This window comes from Coregonus lavaretus (assembly GCF_964263955.1).
Source record: "Coregonus lavaretus genome assembly, chromosome: 19".
Lineage (NCBI taxonomy): Eukaryota > Metazoa > Chordata > Actinopteri > Salmoniformes > Salmonidae > Coregonus > Coregonus lavaretus.
Window position 1 is genome coordinate 10,158,091 of NC_140006.1, and position 20,647 is coordinate 10,178,737.

At 42.6% G+C, this 20,647-nt stretch overlaps 1 protein-coding gene across 1 annotated transcript; it reads left to right on the forward strand.

The window, feature by feature from the left end:
- Window positions 1–499: 499 nt before the first annotated feature.
- On the forward strand, window positions 500–11,455 carry LOC311146459 (mitochondrial adenyl nucleotide antiporter SLC25A24-like; the record flags this gene model as incomplete). The annotated part of the gene is made up of 10 exons (XM_084182965.1): window positions 500–988; window positions 2,601–2,727; window positions 3,524–3,611; window positions 3,836–3,947; window positions 4,567–4,725; window positions 4,918–5,070; window positions 9,029–9,136; window positions 10,328–10,495; window positions 10,817–10,967; window positions 11,274–11,455. Exons 1-10 carry the CDS (start codon window positions 806–808, stop codon window positions 11,453–11,455), a joined length of 1,431 nt encoding a protein of 476 aa, XP_084039091.1. The 5' UTR covers window positions 500–805.
- Between the last annotated feature and the right edge of the window lie 9,192 nt (window positions 11,456–20,647).

Sequence of the window (20,647 nt, forward strand, 5' to 3'; positions counted from 1 at the left end):
CATATTTCAGACAGGTAGAAAAGTTATCTCTACAAGGCAATATGTATCCAATGAACTTTTGACTGGTACTGTAAATAAAAACAAATTAAATCACAAAACTATAATAACCTTGGTAGAGACCCTGCTGAGTCTCCCTCAAAAACTAACCATATTTGGTTAGTAGAGACCCTACAGAGTAGTTTCCACCCCATCTTAGCTGAGCCAGGTAGAAAAGTTCTCTCTACCGCCCAATATTATCAACATTCCAGTGTCAACATAGTATTTTTTCATTACTGGTCTTAAAAAATGCTTTTAAAACCATAAAATAAAAAAATAAAAATCATAAATTACTTATTGCCTTTTCTTGTTGGCACAATATAAGTGGCCATTGATAAAAAATTATATATCTTTTGAATGAGTTATCCACATTGCAATGGTTTGAAAATCAGGCTTTTATTTTGAAGGTTTCAATATTACCATACACGCGTGGCGTCATCATTTGTGCTGCTGGCAGAATACTAGTGCCTCCTTCCTTATGCCGCCCGCCCTCAATTTGACTGCAGTAATCCCGACAAGTGAATTTCAGGTTATTTACTGATATGCAGCAGTATTTGTAGAAGATATGGAGCTGTGTCAGATTGTCGTCTCAAATGTCGTGTACCGGTATTTTCCTTGTCGACAACAGAGATAATTGCGAATTTGGGACGACCGACCGACCCTTTTTCCAAGCCGCGGTTCCGTATTGACTGAGCACTAACGTTATGCATTCAACTTTCTGAAAAATTTAGGGCCTTGGCTATCTGTTGCCTCTTTGCCAACAGCAACAATGTATCATGTTATAAAAGGACTTATTCTAACAGAATCCCGATGCTGTGATCCCGATAGTAAAAGGTCATACCAGGACCTATTCGATAAACTGGATACCAACAAGGATGGGAAGGTGGATGTTTTCGAATTGAGAGCGGGTCTAACCGCAATGGGCATATCATCCCGCAAAGGTGCAGCGCAGGTAAATGTAAATGCAGAGCCATGCCGTTTCCCAACGTTAAGAATTTGCGAGTGGGACATACAGTATGTGTAGCAAATACATGCAACACAGACCTAGACATATGCCATTCTCATTCACTTAGCCTATTCATCCATTCACCAATTTGTGGGGTATTTCCCTGTAAATATAACATATAACCTATACTTTATATAAACTAAATACTCAATTTTAGCCGACTAACTAGTTTCTCCCTTGTCAAACGTAATAATAAATAATAATTGGTCATTTAGCAGACGCTCTTATCCAGAGCGACTTACAGGAGCAATTAGGGTTAAGTGCCTTGCTCAAGGGCACATCGACAGATTTTTCACCTAGTCGGCTCGGGGATTAGAACCAGCGACCTTTCGGCTACTGGCACAACGCTCTTAACCACTAAGCTACCTGCCGCCCTCCTAGAATGATGCAGTTTCTTCTCGTGTTCCACCCTGGAGCGATAAAGCAGTAGTAACAGTGTTACAGCGTCTGGTGTTATCAGAGCAGGGCTGGTTTAAAGGGTCAATCTGCAATTCAAACAACAACAAAGCAGACACCCCACCACTGTTTTGGTAAACAGCTGAGGGATGAGGCAGGAGAAATCTCTCAAATTCATAGACAGAGCTATGGATTTGATATAAAAAATAATTGTTGTCCGGTCCCCCACCGATGAAATCGGGAGGGGGACTGGATCCGTCTCCATCCATATGTTAGTATGTACGCCCGGTTTGGACGAATCTTGGGTGAATGATGCACCATGCCATATATATCCTTGCCATAGAGATCCAGCATTTACAAAATTAGATTGATTGGCCCGGTTTTGACGAAACTTGGGTGAATGATGTGTCTTGCCATAGAGATCTTGCATTTACAAAATAACACTGATTGGCCCAAGGGTGGCGCTGCATCATTCTAGGAGGATGACATGTTTACTGTTGCCTTGTTTGAACCATGTTTTGAGGCTATACAGTGTTTGTTTACATAACTAAAGTAAAACAAGCTTATGTTTTGGGTTCTGATGGGGTACGACAGTTGAACTAATTTCATGAGGCATTTATAAGTCATATTCTTCAAGAATCAATGAGTATGTATCATGAATTGAAGTTCTAAAATGTATGTAGCAATGTAAGTAGCAATCACAGATTGTCCGGCAGGACACAGGTTTCATCATCAATATGACATCTACAGGAAAATGACTCACCCCTCATCCCCAGTATCAGGGAATGAAAACAGATATTGGTTTGTGTTGTTACCAGCACCACTATAGGGGAAGATACCCGCCCCATTGACTTGGCCATCTCCAGACATTATGCAATATTCATTACCATTCAATATTCATTCATGTGCACAACATGTTCTTGTAGTTACACAGTAACTCTATAACAATAGCCTACCATTTAATGATAGCATTGAAAAACACTACACTGTTCCTGTGTTAGTGAGCCAAGTGCGTCTGCTTGACTTAGTGAGGCAGCCTATCTGATGCCTATGAGTCGTAGTCGCGTGTGAGTAACCTTGACAATGTACAAAGTTCTGCTTCAATGATTCAACTTCCAACAGTGAGGCAAATAAACGAATCCTCTCATTCGTGTCTGTGTAGAAAATTGTATCGTCTGGTGACAAAAACAAAGATGGAGGGCTTGACTTCAACGAGTTCAACAAATATCTGAAAGAACACGAGAAGAAACTGCACCTGACGTTCAAGAGCTTGGACAAAAACAACGATGGTAGGTTACCATACCATATCCTTCTCCACAAAGCACTGGAGATTTTCTGGGGAATCACTGGTGACACAAAGTTTAGGGAAGTACAGTACTTGATGAGCACCGAGATCACTACAGATAGACTTAAGTATTTGACATTTGTCCAGGACCCTAGGTTGCCGGGGATGCCTTCAGTACCGTCCACTAGGGGCAGCGTGAGCACGTATTACCGTCTGGCTCCCGGCTTGCTAGGGCGTTGTGGAGGGTGCTAGGCACTTATTTATTTATTTATTCTGTTTTAACCTTATCCCAAACGTTAACCCTTACCTTAACCAGTCGGAATTAATGCATAAACTTAATCGTCAAGTTGTTTATGATTAACCATCAATTTGTTCTGTTTTGACAACCTTCACCTTTTACCTACTTTCACTTCACCCATAGATGTTTATCCCCCGCTGGACAGTTGTTGAATACTGAAGTGAGACCATGAGATCTTGTTGTGATGAGACCTGTCTCTGTCAGAATGACTAGTAATAGTAATAAGCCATTTAGCAGACGCTTTTATCCAAAGCGACTTACAGTCATGCGTGCATACATTTCTTTTGTGTATGGGTGGTCCCGGGGATCGAACCCACTACCCTGGCGTTACAAGCGCCGTGCTCTACCAGCTGAGCTACAGAGGACCACACATGATTCTCATAACAATGTAATATAACTGTTACAACAACAATGCATGATAGAACATGCATTATACTTATGAACATTCAACTAGAGAATGTACTTAGAAACATTTCAAGGTTTTGTTTATCATTTCCTCCAGGCCACATCGATGCCTCTGAGATCAAGCAGTCCCTTGAAGAGCTGGGCATGGACATAACCGAGGAAGAGGTCCAGACGATCCTACAAAGGTTTGTCCTCATAAGCTAAGTGTCCCTTCATTAGCCATGTCATTTCTTACAAACTATAAGCATTTTAGTTGATTCAACTTATCAACTAATCATCAAACCCTTGATTAGTTAAATTAGTGCTGGGCTGGAACAAAAATGGTCAAGTTGGCTAAAGCAGAAGTAGAATGGTAAACAGGCTAGTACTGTTACTACCTGCTCTGTGACCTCATATCCTGTCTGTGCAGCATGGACAACGATGGCAACATGATGGTAGACTGGAATGAGTGGAGGGATCACTTCCTGTTCAATCCTGCCCATAACCTGAACGAAATCGTACGGTACTGGAAACACTCCACGGTGAGTGGGTCACCCGGACTCACACCTGCACCCACACACCCCTTGAAGAAACTAGATATGTACAAGCAATATTGTGAAGAAGCGCCTATCCTATTGACTTTCTTTCGACAAAATGTTAATCTCCAGTGGATTGTTTATCTCCAGTGGATCATCTTACAAATTCTGTTTCTAGGAAATAGCGAGTCCCTTTTTTAACTTTTTGCTGAGACACTACATGCTAGGCTGGTGTTGCTGCAACTTCTCAAGCCACAACTGGTGAGATAGCAGGTCTGGATAAGAAGTTCCTCTTTCTCAGCAGTGTGTGAGAATAGGCCTGCTGGTAGGGTAGGTGGTAGTATATGTTTGTCTATAGAAAGTCTTATCTCCGTGTTGACCACATGTTACTTACAATAGCTTGCAGTTTATCTTACAGGCCTGACTGATAAAGTTGCAACAGTATAAAAGGCTGCAGTGCATGGGGGCTATTGATGTGGGCTATTGATCACCACCACACAAAAGTGTTCAAATATTTTTCTGATGTATGCTTGAGTGCAAAGTGCTGTGAAAAACGAATCAAAACTCTTGGTGGCGGTTGACGGGTGTAAGGACAATAAAACATAATTCGTCTTTCACTCGCTAGGTGCTGGACATAGGTGAGAGCATTGCCATCCCTGATGAGTTCACAGAGGAGGAGAAGACCTCAGGTGGCTGGTGGAAACAGCTGGCTGCCGGGGCGATGGCGGGGGCGGTCTCTCGCACAGGCACCGCCCCCCTGGACAGGATGAAAGTCTTCATGCAGGTTGAGTACCGGAAGGGTCGTTACTAAAGAGGATGGAAATATAATGCTTTATAACTACAAATATGATTTAACCACTAACCATAACCACAACCCTTATTCCTAACTTTATACCTAGTGAAAAAAACTACAGTATATAAATGCACACTATCCATCAAAATGGTTTATTCTCCAACCCCTGTGATTGTGTTTCAGGTCCACTCCTCCAAGTCCAACCGGATCACCCTGTTGGGAGGATTCAAGCAGATGATTAAGGAAGGGGGTGGGGCCTCATTATGGCGAGGGAACGGGGTCAACGTGTTAAAGATCGCCCCTGAGACTGCTATCAAATTCATGGCCTACGAACAGGTAGGACACCATTTATTCTGTCTAGTTATCACATTTGATGGAGGGAGGGGGACAAGCAAGGAGAGAGAGAGACCTATAGAGGAAGAGATAGTGAGATATGTAAAGGAGGAGGTAAATGATAAAATGATAGCGAGAATAGGAAATGTGACAGAGAGAGAGAGGGGAAGACAGACAGAGAAAAGGAACACCTACAGTATGTAAGAATGCTGTTCATTGACTACAGCGCAGCATTCAACAGCATAGGGCCTTCCAAACTCATCACTAAACTATGGACCCTCAGGGTTCGCACAAGGTGCTTGAGGTACTTGAAGTACTTGAATTTGGCACTCTGAAATTCAAGTACTGGAATACCTTGGAAATCAGACATTTTCTCAAGTTGGTACTTGAAAAGTACTTTAATTAAAATGAGGGGAGAACAGATAATGATCAAATATGTTTATGAAGAATGTTAGTAAAATGTTTTTGTTTTGCAAATTAATTTCCAGGCAGACTACCAAGTTTTATTTCCTCACGTGTTTCGCACTGTGGTTGCCAGGCAAGCTCGCTCATTCCACCCACACTGCCACTCAGCCAGGCAGGTACAGAACTGACTGATTAGGCGCCGCCAAACATCACATCGATAGCTAAAAGTCCCAAGGCGCCCGCGATATTCCGCTTTATCAAGCGGCAGCCGTGCTCCTGCCGTTCTGGTGGCTGTTCACGTGCCGTTTTCCGCATAGCCCACCCGCCCTTCTCCCGACCTGCGACACTAAAGCTGCCAGTCGGAAGCAAGACGCTTTTTCCTAGCTATTAAGAAGTAGATCCCCAAATGCCCAATAAAAACAGTCATTAAGCTGGAATTGTGTAGTAATGCTAATAGTAAATGTATGTTCACCAGGAGGCATGTCCCAAAACTCTGCTCATCACTAACTCTGCTCAAATTACAAAATAATCAGTACTGACTTACCACTCATGTAGTGAAACGGCGTATTATTGAGGAAAACTTGTATGGTAGTGATGAATACAACGTTTTTTTCATGAGGTTGTGGTGATATACTACCATCTGTTGGTGACTAAAAACAATTGCATAATATGAACTATTACAAATTGATGGTCCTTGAAAATAAATATTAGTGCTTGAAAAAGTACTTGAAAGTCCTTGAATTTGACTTGCCACTGTCTGTACGAACCCTGGACCATGGGATGAAACACCTCCCTCTGCAACTGGGTCCTGGACTTCCTGACGGGCCGGCCCCGGTGGTGAGGGTTGGCAACAACACATCCACCGTGCTGACCCTCAACACGTGGCCCCTCAGGGGTGTGTGCTTAATCCCCTCCTGTACTCCCTGTTCACCCACGACTGCATGGCCGCGCACGACTCCAACACCATAATTAAGTCTGCAGACGACACAACGGTGGTAGGCCTGATCACAGACAACGATGAGACAGCCTACAAGAGACCTGGCAGTGTGGTGCCAGGAGAACAACCACTCTCTCAGCGTCAGCAAGACAAAAGAGATGATCGGGGACTACAGGAAACGGAGGGCCGAGCACACCCCCATCCACATCGACGGGGCTGTAGTGGAGCAGGTCAGGAGCTTCAAGTTCCTGTCCACATCACTAAGGAATTATCATGGTCCACACACACACACCAATATAGTCATGAAAAGGGCACAACAACGCCTCTTCCCCCTCAGGAGGCTGAAAATATTCGGCATTGGCCCTCGGATCCTCAAAGTTCTACAGCTGCACCATTGAGAGCTGTTACTGTTTGTCTTTCCTGTTGCCTAGTAACTTTATCCCTACCTATATGTACAGTGCATTCGGACAGTATTCAGACCCCTTGAATTTTTCCACATTTTGTTATCTTACAGACGTATTCTAAAATTGATTAAATTGTTTGTTTTTCCTCATCAATCTATACCCCATAATGACAAAGCAAAAACAGGTTTTTAGAAATGTTTGCAAATTTATAAAAAAAACTACCTGAAAGATCACATTTACATAATTATTCAGACCCTTTACTCAGTCCTTTGTTGAAGCACCTTTGGCAGCGATTACAGTCTTGAGTCTTCTTGGGTATGACGCTTCAAGCTTGGCACACCTGCATTTGGGGAGTTTCTCCCATTCTCTGCAGATCCTCTCAAGCTCTGTCAGGTTGGATGGGGAGCTTCGCTGCACAGGTATTTTCAGGTCTCTCAAGAGATGTTAGATCGGGTTCAAGTCCGGGCTCTGGCTGGGCCACTCAAGGACATTCAGAGACTTGTCCCGAAGCCACTCCTGCGTTGTCTTGGCTGTGTGCTTAGGGTCGTTGTCCTGTTGGAAGATGAACCTTCACCCCTGTCTGAGGTCCTGAGCGCTCTGGAGCAGGTTTTCATCAAGGATCTCTCTGTACTTTGCTTCGTTCATCTTTCCCTCGATCTTGACTAGTCTCCCAGTCCCTACCGCTGAAAAACATCCCCACAGCATGTTGCTGCCACCACCATGCTTCACCGTAGGGATGGTGCCAGGTTTCCTCCTGACGTGACACTTGGCATTCAGGCCAAAGAGTTCAATCTTGGTTTCATCAGACCAGAGAATCTAGTTTCTTATGGTCTGAGAGTCCTTTAGTTGCCTTTTGGCAAACTCCAAGCGGGATTTCCAGTGGTGTAAAGTACTTAAGTAAAAATACTTTAAAGTACTACTTAAGTAGTTTTTTGGGGTATCTGTACTTTACTTTACTATTTACTATATTTTTGACAACTTCAACTTTTACTCCACTACATCCCTAAAGGAAATCATGTACTTTTTACTCCATACATTTTACCTGACACCCAAAAGTACTTGATACATTTTGAATGCTGTCCAATTCACGCACTTAAAGAGAAAATCCCTGGTCATCCCTACTGCATCTGATCTGGCGGACTCACTAAACACAAATGCTTTGTTTGTAAATTATGTTACGAGTGTGCCCCTGGCTATCCGTAAATTAAAAAAACAAGAAAATCGTGCCGTCTGATTTGCTTAATATAAGGAATTTGAAATGATTTATTATTTTACTTTTACTTTTGACACTTAAGTATATTTAAAGCCAAATACTTTTAGACTTTTACTCAAGTAGTATTTTACTGGGTGACTTTCACTTTTACTTTAGTCATTTTCTATTAAGGTATCTTTACTTTTACTCAAGTATGACAATTTGGTACTTTTTCCACCACTGGGCATTTCATGTGCCTTTTACTGTGGAGTGGCTTCCGTCTGGCCACTCTACCATAAAGGCCAGATTGGTGTAGTGCTGCAGAGATGGTTGTCCTTCTGGAAGGTTCTCCCATCTCCACAGAGGAACTCTAGAGCTCTGTCGAGTGACCATTGGGTTCTTGGTCACCTCCCTGACCAAGGCCCTTCTCCCCGGATTGCTCAGTTTGGACGGGCGGCCAGCTCTAGAAAGAGTCTTGGTGGTTCCAAACTTCTTCCATTTAAGAATGATGAAGGCCACTGTGTTCTTGGGGACCTTCAATGCTGCAGAAATGTTTTGGTACCCTTCCCCAGATATGTGCCTCGACACAATCCTGTCTCTGAGCTCTACGGACAATTCCTTCGACCTCATGGCTTGGTTTTTGCTCTGACATACACTGTCAACTGTGGGACCTTATATAGACAGGTGTGTGTCTTTCCAAATCATGTCCAATCAATTGAATTTACCACTGGTGGTCTCCAATCAAGCTGTAGAAACATCTAAAAGATGATCAATGGAAACAGGATGCACCAGAGGTCAATTTCGGGGGGAATACTTATGTAAATCAGGTTTTTCTGTTTTTTTATTTGTATAAATTAGCAAATTCTATAAATCACTGTTAGTCTACAGCTGTTGTTTACAAAGCATTTTATAGGGCGAGAGAGAGTGAGAGGGAGAGAGGGAAGAAAGATGGAAGAAAGGGAAATGTTCTAATAGTATCTCTGTGTTATCCTAATGGTGTATCTCAACTTTCTCCCCCGTCAGTATAAGAAGCTGCTTACACCAGAGGGAGGGAAGGTGCAGACCCACCAGAGGTTCATGGCTGGCTCTCTTGCAGGAGCCACCGCCCAGTCATCCATCTACCCCATGGAGGTGAGAGGACAACCCACTGTTACCCAGGGTCTCCGTCACTGTCAGATCCCTGGAATTCATTTGATCAAGTAGCATTCAGATAATACTGCAACATTAATCAGTCATATGCATTCACGTTAGCAGGTGGTATTCAATTAAATGTAACATAATAAACATTTTATCTCAGGAAGAGGTATGTCCCTGAAAATATATTTCTCAGGTACATTTTGAACCTAAAGGTTAGTGTAACCGAACATACACAGAACATGGTTGCCATGTTCTCAAAATATAAGATATTAATGTTCTAGACACGTTTCATGGGAGCATTGCAAGAACATTCGTGTGTCCAGTTTTCTGAGGGTTAGGATAATATTCCATCAATGTCCCACCAAACATACACAGAACATGATTGCCATGTTCTCAGAACATAAGATATTAATGTTTTAGAAACGTTTCATGGGATTGTTGCAAGAGCATTCATGTGTCCAGTTTTCTGAGGGTTAGGAGAATATTCCATCAATGTCCCACCAAACTTCTCAGAATATAATATATTAATGTTCAAGTTTCATGGGAACGTTGCAGAAACATTTCTGTGTATCAGTTGTCAGGATGTCACCTGATGGTCCCAAAGAATTGTCCCCCCCCCCAAAAAAAAAAAATTGTTTCATTACACATCACACCTTGTTACTGTTGCTGAGCCCATCAATGCCCTGATTGGTGAACCACTGATCCATTCACAACTCTTTGATGTTGGCAAGGTTAAGGCACGCACGCACAGTGCTTTTAACATGGTGTTTTCAACTTACATACTGTATTTGACACACTTTGACATACATGATTACATTGTGCATTTTCATTTATACAGTAATTATTATTCAGCATGTCCTCACCTGGGATACTCTAGAGATATCCCTGGGACAGTGGTTAGGGTGTTCGTCATTAGTGTTGGTGGCCTGGGTTCGAGACCCACTAGGGGAGTCACACTACTGACTATTCTCAAATGTCTAGCAATATATGTTCATGTAATTATTTGGCAATAGTTACTAACACCCCTAACTGATATAATTAAAATCAGTTTCTCATTGAAAGATGGGAATCTGTAGGATCAGCACAAATTATGACAACATTTCCACTACCTTTCATAAACTATCAGTACTTATTAATTATATATAGATGAGCATCATCTCTCCATTGTCTTCTTTCTCCTTTTAGGTAATGAAGACCAGACTGACTCTGGGGAAAACTGGCCAGTATAATGGAATGTTTGACTGTGCCAAGAAGATTCTGAGGAAAGAAGGCATCAAAGCCTTCTGTAAAGGCTACACTCCCAACATGATAGGGATCATTCCCTATGCTGGCATCGACCTTGCTGTTTACGAGGTATGTAGGCTGAGGATTTCTATCACAGAGTCAATGCTGTTTCACATTCCACATTGTAGTACTGCAATGATTTACAGCTCACTAACATGTATTACTGAAACAGAGAATTCCATAATCTTGGAAGTTTTTCAGGACTCAAGAATGCAATCCAGTGAATCCACGAAAATTGCGTTCATCGAACGTTGTGTTATTCTAAATGAGAGAAGGCTGACGACATTAATGTGACCACTGTGAACACTTCTTTGGCGCCAGTCACATCCCTAAATGATGATACTTCCCTTCCCCTTGTCCCTTACCCCACCCTCTCTTTGTGTACCCTAGAGCCTGAAGAATGTGTGGTTGTCCCGCTATGCCAAAGACACAGCCAACCCTGGCATCTTGGTGCTGTTGGGCTGTGGCACCATCTCCAGCACCTGTGGCCAGCTGGCCAGCTACCCCCTCGCCCTGCTTCGCACACGCATGCAGGCACAAGGTAATACATGCATCTGGAACTAGATGAGATATTCTTTATTTATTGAAGCCGAAAAACATTTAAAATCAGCTCTCCAGCAGCACAGAAAGACATCTTTGACTAATGAAACCAGCTGCTACTTTAATAATGTACATTAAAACAACTCTGTGATAAAAGGGACAGATCATCTGATCTCCATGAGAGAGAAACTGCAAGTGCAAAACCCATGAGGTAATGCGTGAATATAAACACACACACACACACACACACACACACTAACCTTTTCCTTTCCTTCTGCATCCTTTTTTTCATTTATCTGTTTCTCAGCAACTCTGGAAGCATCGGACAAGTCCACCATGACTGGACTGGTGAAGGGGATCATGGCTAACGAGGGTTTCTTTGGACTCTACCGGGGTATCCTGCCTAACTTCATGAAAGTGATTCCTGCTGTGAGCATCAGCTATGTGGTCTACGAGTACATGAAAACTGGCCTGGGGATCTCCAAATGATGCAGGGACAGTCAGACAGGATGTTAAGTCTTTAGGTCTTTTGGACAGTTTGGTTCGAACTTAGTGATGCGCACAGACTTTTATGATCTTGCATAGACAACCAAACGTTGCCATCTTGTGATCACTCTGTGTGCTGAGCCTCACGAGGAGAACCATGAAATCAAGGTTGGTCTGAACTAGGCCATATCAGTAGACTCCAAAAATGATGCTCTCCCCTTTAACTCAAAGAGAAATTCCAATATGGTGCAATATACCTGTTAAGAACTGCATTATGAATCTTAAAACCTAGAGGGTGAGAGTACAAGGTATTGATGTATTCAGGTGAACACTGTGGGCGAAGTTCCAGAGCTTTGTCAAAAATATGTTTGTTCCACTGTAATATTAGACGCACCATGCGCACATTTTAGAGAATCCCACACTACTACAGTTTACTATAGAATTCTGTGGTAAACTGTAGTCTGGGTACCAGTCATTTTAGCTAACATTCCACTACTTGTACTCCGTGTCATATGCCAAAGATATATTTAAAGATTGAAGGAAAACCAGTCTCTTTGGCATACAACACGGAGGAGGCTACAAGGAGTGGAATGTTAGCTAAAAAGACTGGTACCCATCATCAGCGATCACTCAGGGTCGAGTATGATTATCCTCCCGGTGGGTCCTGCTTGTGGGTCTTCAGATGGCTGATATTTTGATGTAGTATGGTGGTGGGTGGTGGTGGTGGTGGTGGGTGGTGGTGGTGGTGGTGGTGGGTGGTGGGTGGTGGGTGGTGGGTGGTGGTGGGTGGTGGTGGGTGGTGGTGGTGGTGGGTGGTGGTTGGCCCTTCTTGATGGGAAGTCTCTCCTTTCGAAGTTGCAGCTTGTCCTCTGCGGCACGGCAGAGAGATTCTTTGTACCATGCCACTTCCTCATGGACAGCTTTCCTCCATGTCGACCTGTTGAGGAGTGGAAAGTTAGCCAAAAAGGCTGGTACCCAGGCTAAGTAAACTGTGGATACTGTAGAATACTATACTACACACGGTAGTATCCCTCGATCATGTGTAGTACTTACTATATACAGTACCAGTCAAAAGTTTGGACACACCTACTCATTCCAGGTTTTTTCTTTATTTTTTACTATTTTCTACATTGTAGAATAATAGTGAAGACATCAAAACTAGGAAATAACACATATGGAATCATGTAGTAACCAAAAAAGTGTTAAACAAATCAAAATATTTTATATTTGAGATTCTTAAAAGTAGCCACCCTTTGCCTTGATGACAGCTTTGCACACTCTGGGCATTCTCTCAAATCAGGTAGTCAATATAGTAAACTCGTTTTTTTTTTTTTTTATGTGGGAAGATATGGTTAGTTAAGTGTGCCTTACCCTCAGTTAAATATCATATTTTTATATTTTATTTGGTTGGTTCTATTTATTTTTACAGTTTAGTGTCATTTACAACTGCTGTTTCAATACTATGTTTTCATGTGTTTTAACGGTTTTAGCAGATGATTTACAAATATGTATTTTTTTGCTTTATGCTTTTCTTGAAAGACAATGCCTACCTTGTTGTTGTTGACTGTTAAGCTGTATTCCAAGCAAAATATGAATAGTTACAAAAGCTTGCATGCAAATATTGTCTGTGAATCATGACTGGAGTTAAGGGGGAAAGTCTTTAAAAATGCTGCCTCCTTTTTGCTAAGCTTGACTGATATTCAAGTAGGTTGTGTACACTCTGTATATAGTAAGTACTACACATGATCGAGGGATACTACAGTGTGTAGTATAATATTCCACAGTTTACTACAGAATTCTACAGTAAGTACTACACATGATCGAGGGATACTAGTGTGTAGCATAGTATTCTACAGTATACTACAGTTTACATAGCCTGGGTACCAGCCTTTTTGGCTACCATTCCACTCCTCAACAGGTCGACATGGAGGAAAGCTGTCCATGAGGAAGTGGCATGGTACAAAGAATATCTCTGCCGTGCCGCAGAGGACAAGCGGCAAATTCGAAAGGAGAGACTTCCCATCAAGAAGGCCCAACCACCACCACTCACACACACTCTCACTCTCCATATGCATGCAATGCACACACTAAACATTTTTACTACTTGAGGCCAATGGTTGTTATGTTGCCTCAATGTCTTATGTCTTAATTATGTTTGAATATGTAATAGGCCTACAATACCTGAATCAATTGACATTGTGAGAGATGCATGAGTGTTCTCACAAAGCTTAGACTGAAAGAAAAGCAATGCATGTGTTATGGGTCAAAACAAATGTTTACAGACGGTTGTCCACATATAAATAAATATTCACAATGGAATATTTTCAACTTAATTGAAATGAATAGTGCACACCCAGTGCAAAGCCAAATCCTATTTTTCAATGCTGTGTGCATGTCGCCATCTAGAGGTATTGCAGTGCAAGTTTGTGGATGCTGTTTCCGCGAATGATTAAATTGAACTGTGTCAATCAACTATAGATTGTCGTCATCCATTTGCGGACATCCAAAAACCTGTCCAATAATTTTACAGTGTACCGATTGAACCAAACTTCTGTTGACGTCGTAATCTTTCGAACGCGATGCACTAACTAACCTGTTTGAAATTAAACAAAATATAGATTTGAAAACAGTGCCCCAAAACGTTTCTTTATAGCTAACTTTTCGCTATAGACTTCAGCTTACTACTAAATATGGTAAGTTGTTGTTTATCATGTTTACTGAGCTTTCAAGAATATACTATATTGGTCATTTGTCTCTGGCTATTCGTATAGGAGAAACCCTGGGTGAAAGAATTGAAATGGGTACTAGAGGATTTGGAGGATGACCCAAGGAAAGATGTCTGTCGACCAAGCAGCAGGACCAATGTTAAGGAAATTGTGAGGCCTCAATTCAATATGCGCCATCAACCATAATATGGGGAAAATGAACTGTACATTCAACACAAGGATGGAAAGTAGCGAATGAGATCAATTTATGTCGGCATTATTGATGATTCTGGAGAAAGCAATGTATTAGGCACATGTTATTCTCCCAGAATCCGTATACTTTATACCCTTTCTCTAACTAAAGAAATGTATTCTTACAGTACATAAAATTTCATCTTACAGTACATAACAGCTGATAATCAAGAGTCTCCTAAGGTTAAGAAGAGGACCAAACAAAAGTCAGAGAAGGTATCCAGCTATATCTTTTACATGCTGATGATGCCATCCACAGTTAGTTATTTTATACAACACTTCCATACACTCAATAAATTAACAATGCCTTGTGCCATTTTGTGAATGAAATATATGCGTCTCAGTTAATGTATTAGGCTTCAATTTCTAAGATCAAAACACAACTTTGATAGAATAATCAAAAGAAAGTTCTAACATATAACTGGTAAACCCAATGCCTTGTCTACATTTTCTCTGCCCATCAGTCCTTTCCCCACTCCTCCAGAAGCAGGGCAGTGATGACCCCAGTTGTCCCTATAGCTCCGGGGGAGCTGGAGTCCCCTGGGACCAGTGATGATGAGGAGGCCACAGCCTGGAAGGAGAGGGTCTCCAGTGCCAGGGAACGCCATGAGCAAGCCAGAGCCATGGCGGACACATTCACTGAAAAGTTCCACTCTATCTTAGAGGATCTCGAAGAGATGAAGGTATGGGTCAGAGAAGGGACCAGTGGTCTCCAACCCTAGACCTTGAGACTGACAGAGTATGCAGCAACCTTTGTTCCAACCCAGCACTAACTGATTCTACTAATCATCAAGACCTTCATTAGCTGAACCAGGTTGGTTAGTGCTGGGCTTTAACGAAACCCTGCACACCCTGTGGTTCTCCAGGACCAGGGTTGGTGACCATTTAGAACTCTCCACTAGAGGGCTGTTGATAGCTAGTTTGGCAGCATAGATATTTGTGTGAATACCCTGCGCCTCCGAGGATATAATATGTTTTATATCAGAATCCTACATGAGCTGCAGAACTGTGATGTGCTACTTTCCCCCCTTGACTGCACCTAGATTCCCAGGAAAAGCTCCACCCGACTACGGTCATCATGCTCCCAGTCTGCCAATGAGTATGGATCCCCCCTGGCCTCTACCCAATCAGATAAGGCCCTGAGACGAGACTGGTTGCAACATATGATTACAGCCGGAGAGGCCGGTGGTGACATCATCCGGACATCTTCATCAGCGTCATTATCATTGCCAACCATCTATGAGGTTGTCAAGGGCAGCAGCGAGTCCAAACCTGATGTATCCGGAGATGATGTCAAAAAGAGCAAGAAGTCCAAATGTAAAGTCAGGCAAGGCTTTCACCATTTCACCAAGGCTCTGACTGGACTGTTGGTTAGTAAGCTTTGTTTTTTTGTTTTTTTGTACTGGTTTTTTTTCTGTGTCTGGTATAAGACCTTGACTGTGTGTGTAATTGGTAATGTTAGAAGAAATAACCACACAAGTTTTCCATCGGTGCTATGCTTCTGCTGGTCCACTGTGCAGTATTCTCCAAAAACATTACAATACCGTGGTCTATTGATTGAGTCATTGTAAGTTCCTTATTTATTTATTTATTTATTTGAAATAATGAATGACTTCATGTCTCTTTTACTTTTCATGAAACTCCCAAAGCTTACAAAGGATGACCATACTGGAGATGGACCAATTGCACGAAGTGTGACACCATCCAATGACACACTCAACATGGTCACACTCAACATGGTCATGGTTCCTCCACATCCACTCAGTAACTGGCGTTTGTGAGCTACATTAAGAAAAAAGGCAACCCCAGTTGTATGGATGATATTTAGCAGAGTATATGTTTTTCTTAAATAAAGGATACAAATGAATAATACAACTGTTCTGTTGGCAGTAGCGGTGCGTGGGTAAAATCACTGGGGAAGCCTGAAAAAAAGCCATATTACAACCTATGTGTTGTGATAATTGCGCTGTTTGCTCTATAAATCCTGTTAGTTCATAAGCCTTGCGACCGTGATATATAGGCCTAAAGGCCGAGACAATAAGAAGACACAGTGGCAGAATAAATTCAACCACACCTTTGTTTCATCACAAAACTGATTGTACGGAGATTGTGACAGCCGGTTAAATGGCGTCCCTTGACAAGGCAAGAACAAGCTGTATGTCAGGAGAAGTGCAGTATTATCGTGAGGAGACTTATACTTGGAATACGGAGGGGGAATGGAGGGAAAAAGAGAGGCAGAGGAGGTCTAAGAGAGAGAGGGAGGAAGAGGGTGATTTTGAGTCAGTTAAAAATGGCGGGAAAAGGGGAGATGGTTTGTTAAAGAAGAATGGTAGAAACTGTAAGCAGAGTGAGCTGAAGACAGGAGGAGAAATGGAAGTGAATGAGGGTATCGGAGGTGGAAGGTGTGGTGAAGTTCTTGGAGCCCGAGGCTTGCACCGAGGGTCAGGATAAAGATGAGTCTGTGACAGCAGGAGTAAAGTTTTTTGAAAAAGCGGACCCTTGCCTTTTGGCTGATCCATTTGTGGTTTCAGGGTGGGTGAAAACAGAGTTGGGTGCTGTGGAATCGGTGAGGGTAACCAGAAGTGGTCTTGTGATAATTGTTTGTGATTCTGCTGGGGGAGCAGGCGCTCCGTGTTAAACGAATGAGGGTAAGAGATGTGAATTGTTTTGCTCTCAAGAAAAGGGTGCCATTGAAAGGAGTGATTACTGGGTTAGCGGTAAATGTGAAAGCTGGCCAACTGAAGGGGAAGATTCCAGGAGTTTGTCATGCTCGTCGTTTGGTGCGACGCAGACAGGGTGGCATGACTGGTGAAACAGAAGAGTCATTGTCTGTTCTTTTGAGTTTTGATGTTGAGTCTTTCCCTGACAGTGATGTTAGGATAGATAAGTTATCCTGTACGAGCTTTTGTGCCGAATACATTACGTTGTTACAGGTGTCAAGCTTATAGGCATGTGGGAGCAAATCAAATCAAATTGTCTTTGTCAGATACGCCGAATAAAACAGGTGTAGACCTTACAGTGAAATGCTTACTTACAAGCCCTTAACCAACAATGCAGTTTTAAGAAAGAATACCAAAAAAAATCACAAAAAAATACAATATAAAATAATACGAAATAAAAGTTACAAATAATTAAAGAGCAGCAGTAAAAATAACAATAGCGAGGCTATATACAGGGGGTACCGGTACCGAGTCAATGTGTGGGGGCACTGGTTAGTCGAGGAGTGCGTTAGTGAGATCTTGGAGGTTTCTTCTTCAATCTTGGAGAATGCCTACTACTGAAAACTAACGTTTCTCCATCTCATCATTTTACCATATTCATTCAGGTATGTAGTGTACAAAAGTGCAATATGACTCTCTAAATATTGAGGTAACATGGTTAACTACATAGTCCATGAGTTTGGTGATGTTTGAAGGGAGTTTTAACTGAGTGATAAACTGGTTGGTATTTTCCCTATTGTAAGTAATGGATGTTGGCTAGGTTGCTAATGGTTTACATGAGAAAGGATTAAGATGGTGTCCAAACTTTTTGTACTTTTTTTCAACAACGTTTTAGATCCTATTTGTTTTATTTTCTATGAACAAAGGCGCAGTTTAGTTTAGGTAATATATGTAAAAATGTGATGTCACGATAAAATATGTTAGTATTTGTACGAAAATAGCGTTTAACAGTTCGCTGGCTTGATGCTAACCAAATTTAGCTTGGCTAAGCGCTAACGTTAGTTAGCTCTAGGCTAGTTGGTTTTAGTCAATTTTAGCTTACATGTTAGTGGTTAATAATGTAATGGTTGTAGCATTGTTTCGCATAGGCCTCCAGTAATTTATAGTTTTTTTTCGAAATTGACACTGATAGTACAGTGAGTTTTATATATGTACATATATATATATAATGTGTAGATGTATGATGACTCCAGTTTTGCATGAACGGACCAACCAGACCCTCAAGACTGCCATGGGCAAGTCCCTTGACCGGTACCAGGAATGGTGGGAGGACAACCTGAAGGTAATTATCTTTGCACACAACAGCAGCGTCCAGGCCTCCAGAGTATCAATCAATCAATCAATTTTATTTTATATAGCCCTTCTTACATCAGCTAATATCTCGAAGTGCTGTACAGAAACCCAGCCTAAAACCCCAAACAGCTAGTAATGCAGGTGTAGAAGCACGGTGGCTAGGAAAAACTCCCTAGAAAGGCGAAAACCTAGGAAGAAACCTAGAGAGGAACCAGGCTATGAGGGGTGGCCAGTCCTCTTCTGGCTGTGCCGGGTGGAGATTATAACAGAACCATGCCAAGATGTTCAAAAATGTTCATAAGTGACAAGCATGGTCAAATAATAATCAGGAATAAATCTCAGTTGGCTTTTCATAGCCGATCATTAAGAGTTTGAAAACAGCAGGTCTGGGACAGGTAGGGGTTCCATAACCGCAGGCAGAACAGTTTAAACTGGAATAGCAGCAAGGCCAGGCGGACTGGGGACAGCAAGGAGTCACCACGGCCGGTAGTCCCGACGTATGGTCCTAGGGCTCAGGTCTCTCAGTTGGCTTTTCATAGCCGATCATTAAGAGTTGAAAACAGCAGGTCTGGGACAGGTAGGGGTTTTGTAGCCGCAGGCAGAACAGTTGAAACTGGAATAGCAGCAAGGCCAGGCGGACTGGGGACAGCAAGGTGTCATCATGCCCGGTAGTCCTGACGTATGGTCCTAGGGCTCAGGTTCTCGGAGAGAAAGAGAGAACGAGAGAATTAGAGAGAGCATACTTAAATTCACACAGGACACTGGATAAGACAGGAGAAGTACTCCAGGTATAACCAACTAACCCCAGCCCCCCGACACATAAACTACTGCAGCATAAATACTGGAGGCTGAGACAGGAGCGGTCCGGAGACACTGTGGCCCCATCCGAAGAAACCCCCGGACAGGGCCAAACAGGAAGGATATAACCCCACCCACTCCGCCAAAGCACAGCCCCCGCACCACTAGAGGGATATCCCCAACCACCAACTTACAATCCTGAGACAAGGCCGAGTATAGCCCACAGAGGTCTCCACCACAGCACAAACCAAGGGGGGGGGCGCCAACCCAGACAGGAAGATCACGTCAGTAACTCAACCCACTCAAGTGACGCACCCCTCCCAGGGACGGCATGAAAGAGCACCAGCAAGCCAGTGACTCAGCCCCTGCAACAGGGTTAGAGGCAGAGAACCCCAGTGGAGAGGGGAACCGGCCCGGCAGAGACAGCAAGGGCTGTTCGTTGCTCCAGCCTTTCCGTTCACCTTCACACTCCTGGGCCAGACTACACTCAATCATATGACCTACTGAAGAGATAAGTCTTCAGTAAAGACTTAAAGGTTGAGACTGAGTCTGCGTCTCTCACATGGGTAGGCAGACTGTTCCATAAAAATGGAGATCTATAGGAGAAAGCCCTGCCTCCCGCTGTTTGCTTAGAAATTCTAGGGACAATTAGGAGGCCTGCGTCTTGTGACCGTAGCGTACGTATTGGTATGTACGGCAGGACCAACTCGGAAAGATAGGTAGGAGCAAGCCCATGTAACGCTTTATAGGTTAACAGTAAAACCTTGAAATCAGCCCTTGCCTTAACAGGAAGCCAGTGTAGGGAAGCTAGCACTGGAGTAATATGATCAAATTTCTTGGTTCTAGTCAGGATTCTAGCAGCCGTATTTAGCACTAACTGAAGTTTATTTAGTGCTTTATCCGGGTAGCCGGAAAATAGAGCATTGCAGTAGTCTAACCTAGAAGTAACAAATGCATGGATTAATTTTTCTGCATCATTTTTGGACAGAAAATTTCTGATTTTTGCAATGTTACGTAGATGGAAAAAAGCTGTCCTTGAAACAGTCTTGATATGTTCGTCAAAAGAGAGATCAGGGTCAAGAGTAACGCCTAGGTCCTTCACAGTTTTATTTGAGACGACTTTACAACCATCAAGATTAATTGTCAGATTTAACAGAAGATCTCTTTGTTTCTTGGGACCTAGAACAAGCATCTCTGTTTTGTCCGAGTTTAAAAGTAAAAAGTTTTCAGCCATCCACTTCCTTATGTCTGAAACACAGGCTTCTAGCGAGGGCAATTTTGGGGCTTCACCATGCTTCATTGAAATGTACAGCTGTGTGTCATCCGCATAGCAGTGAAAGTTAACATTATGTTTTCGAATAACATCCCCAAGTAAAATATATAGTGAAAACAATAGTGGTCCTAAAACGGAACCTTGAGGAACACCG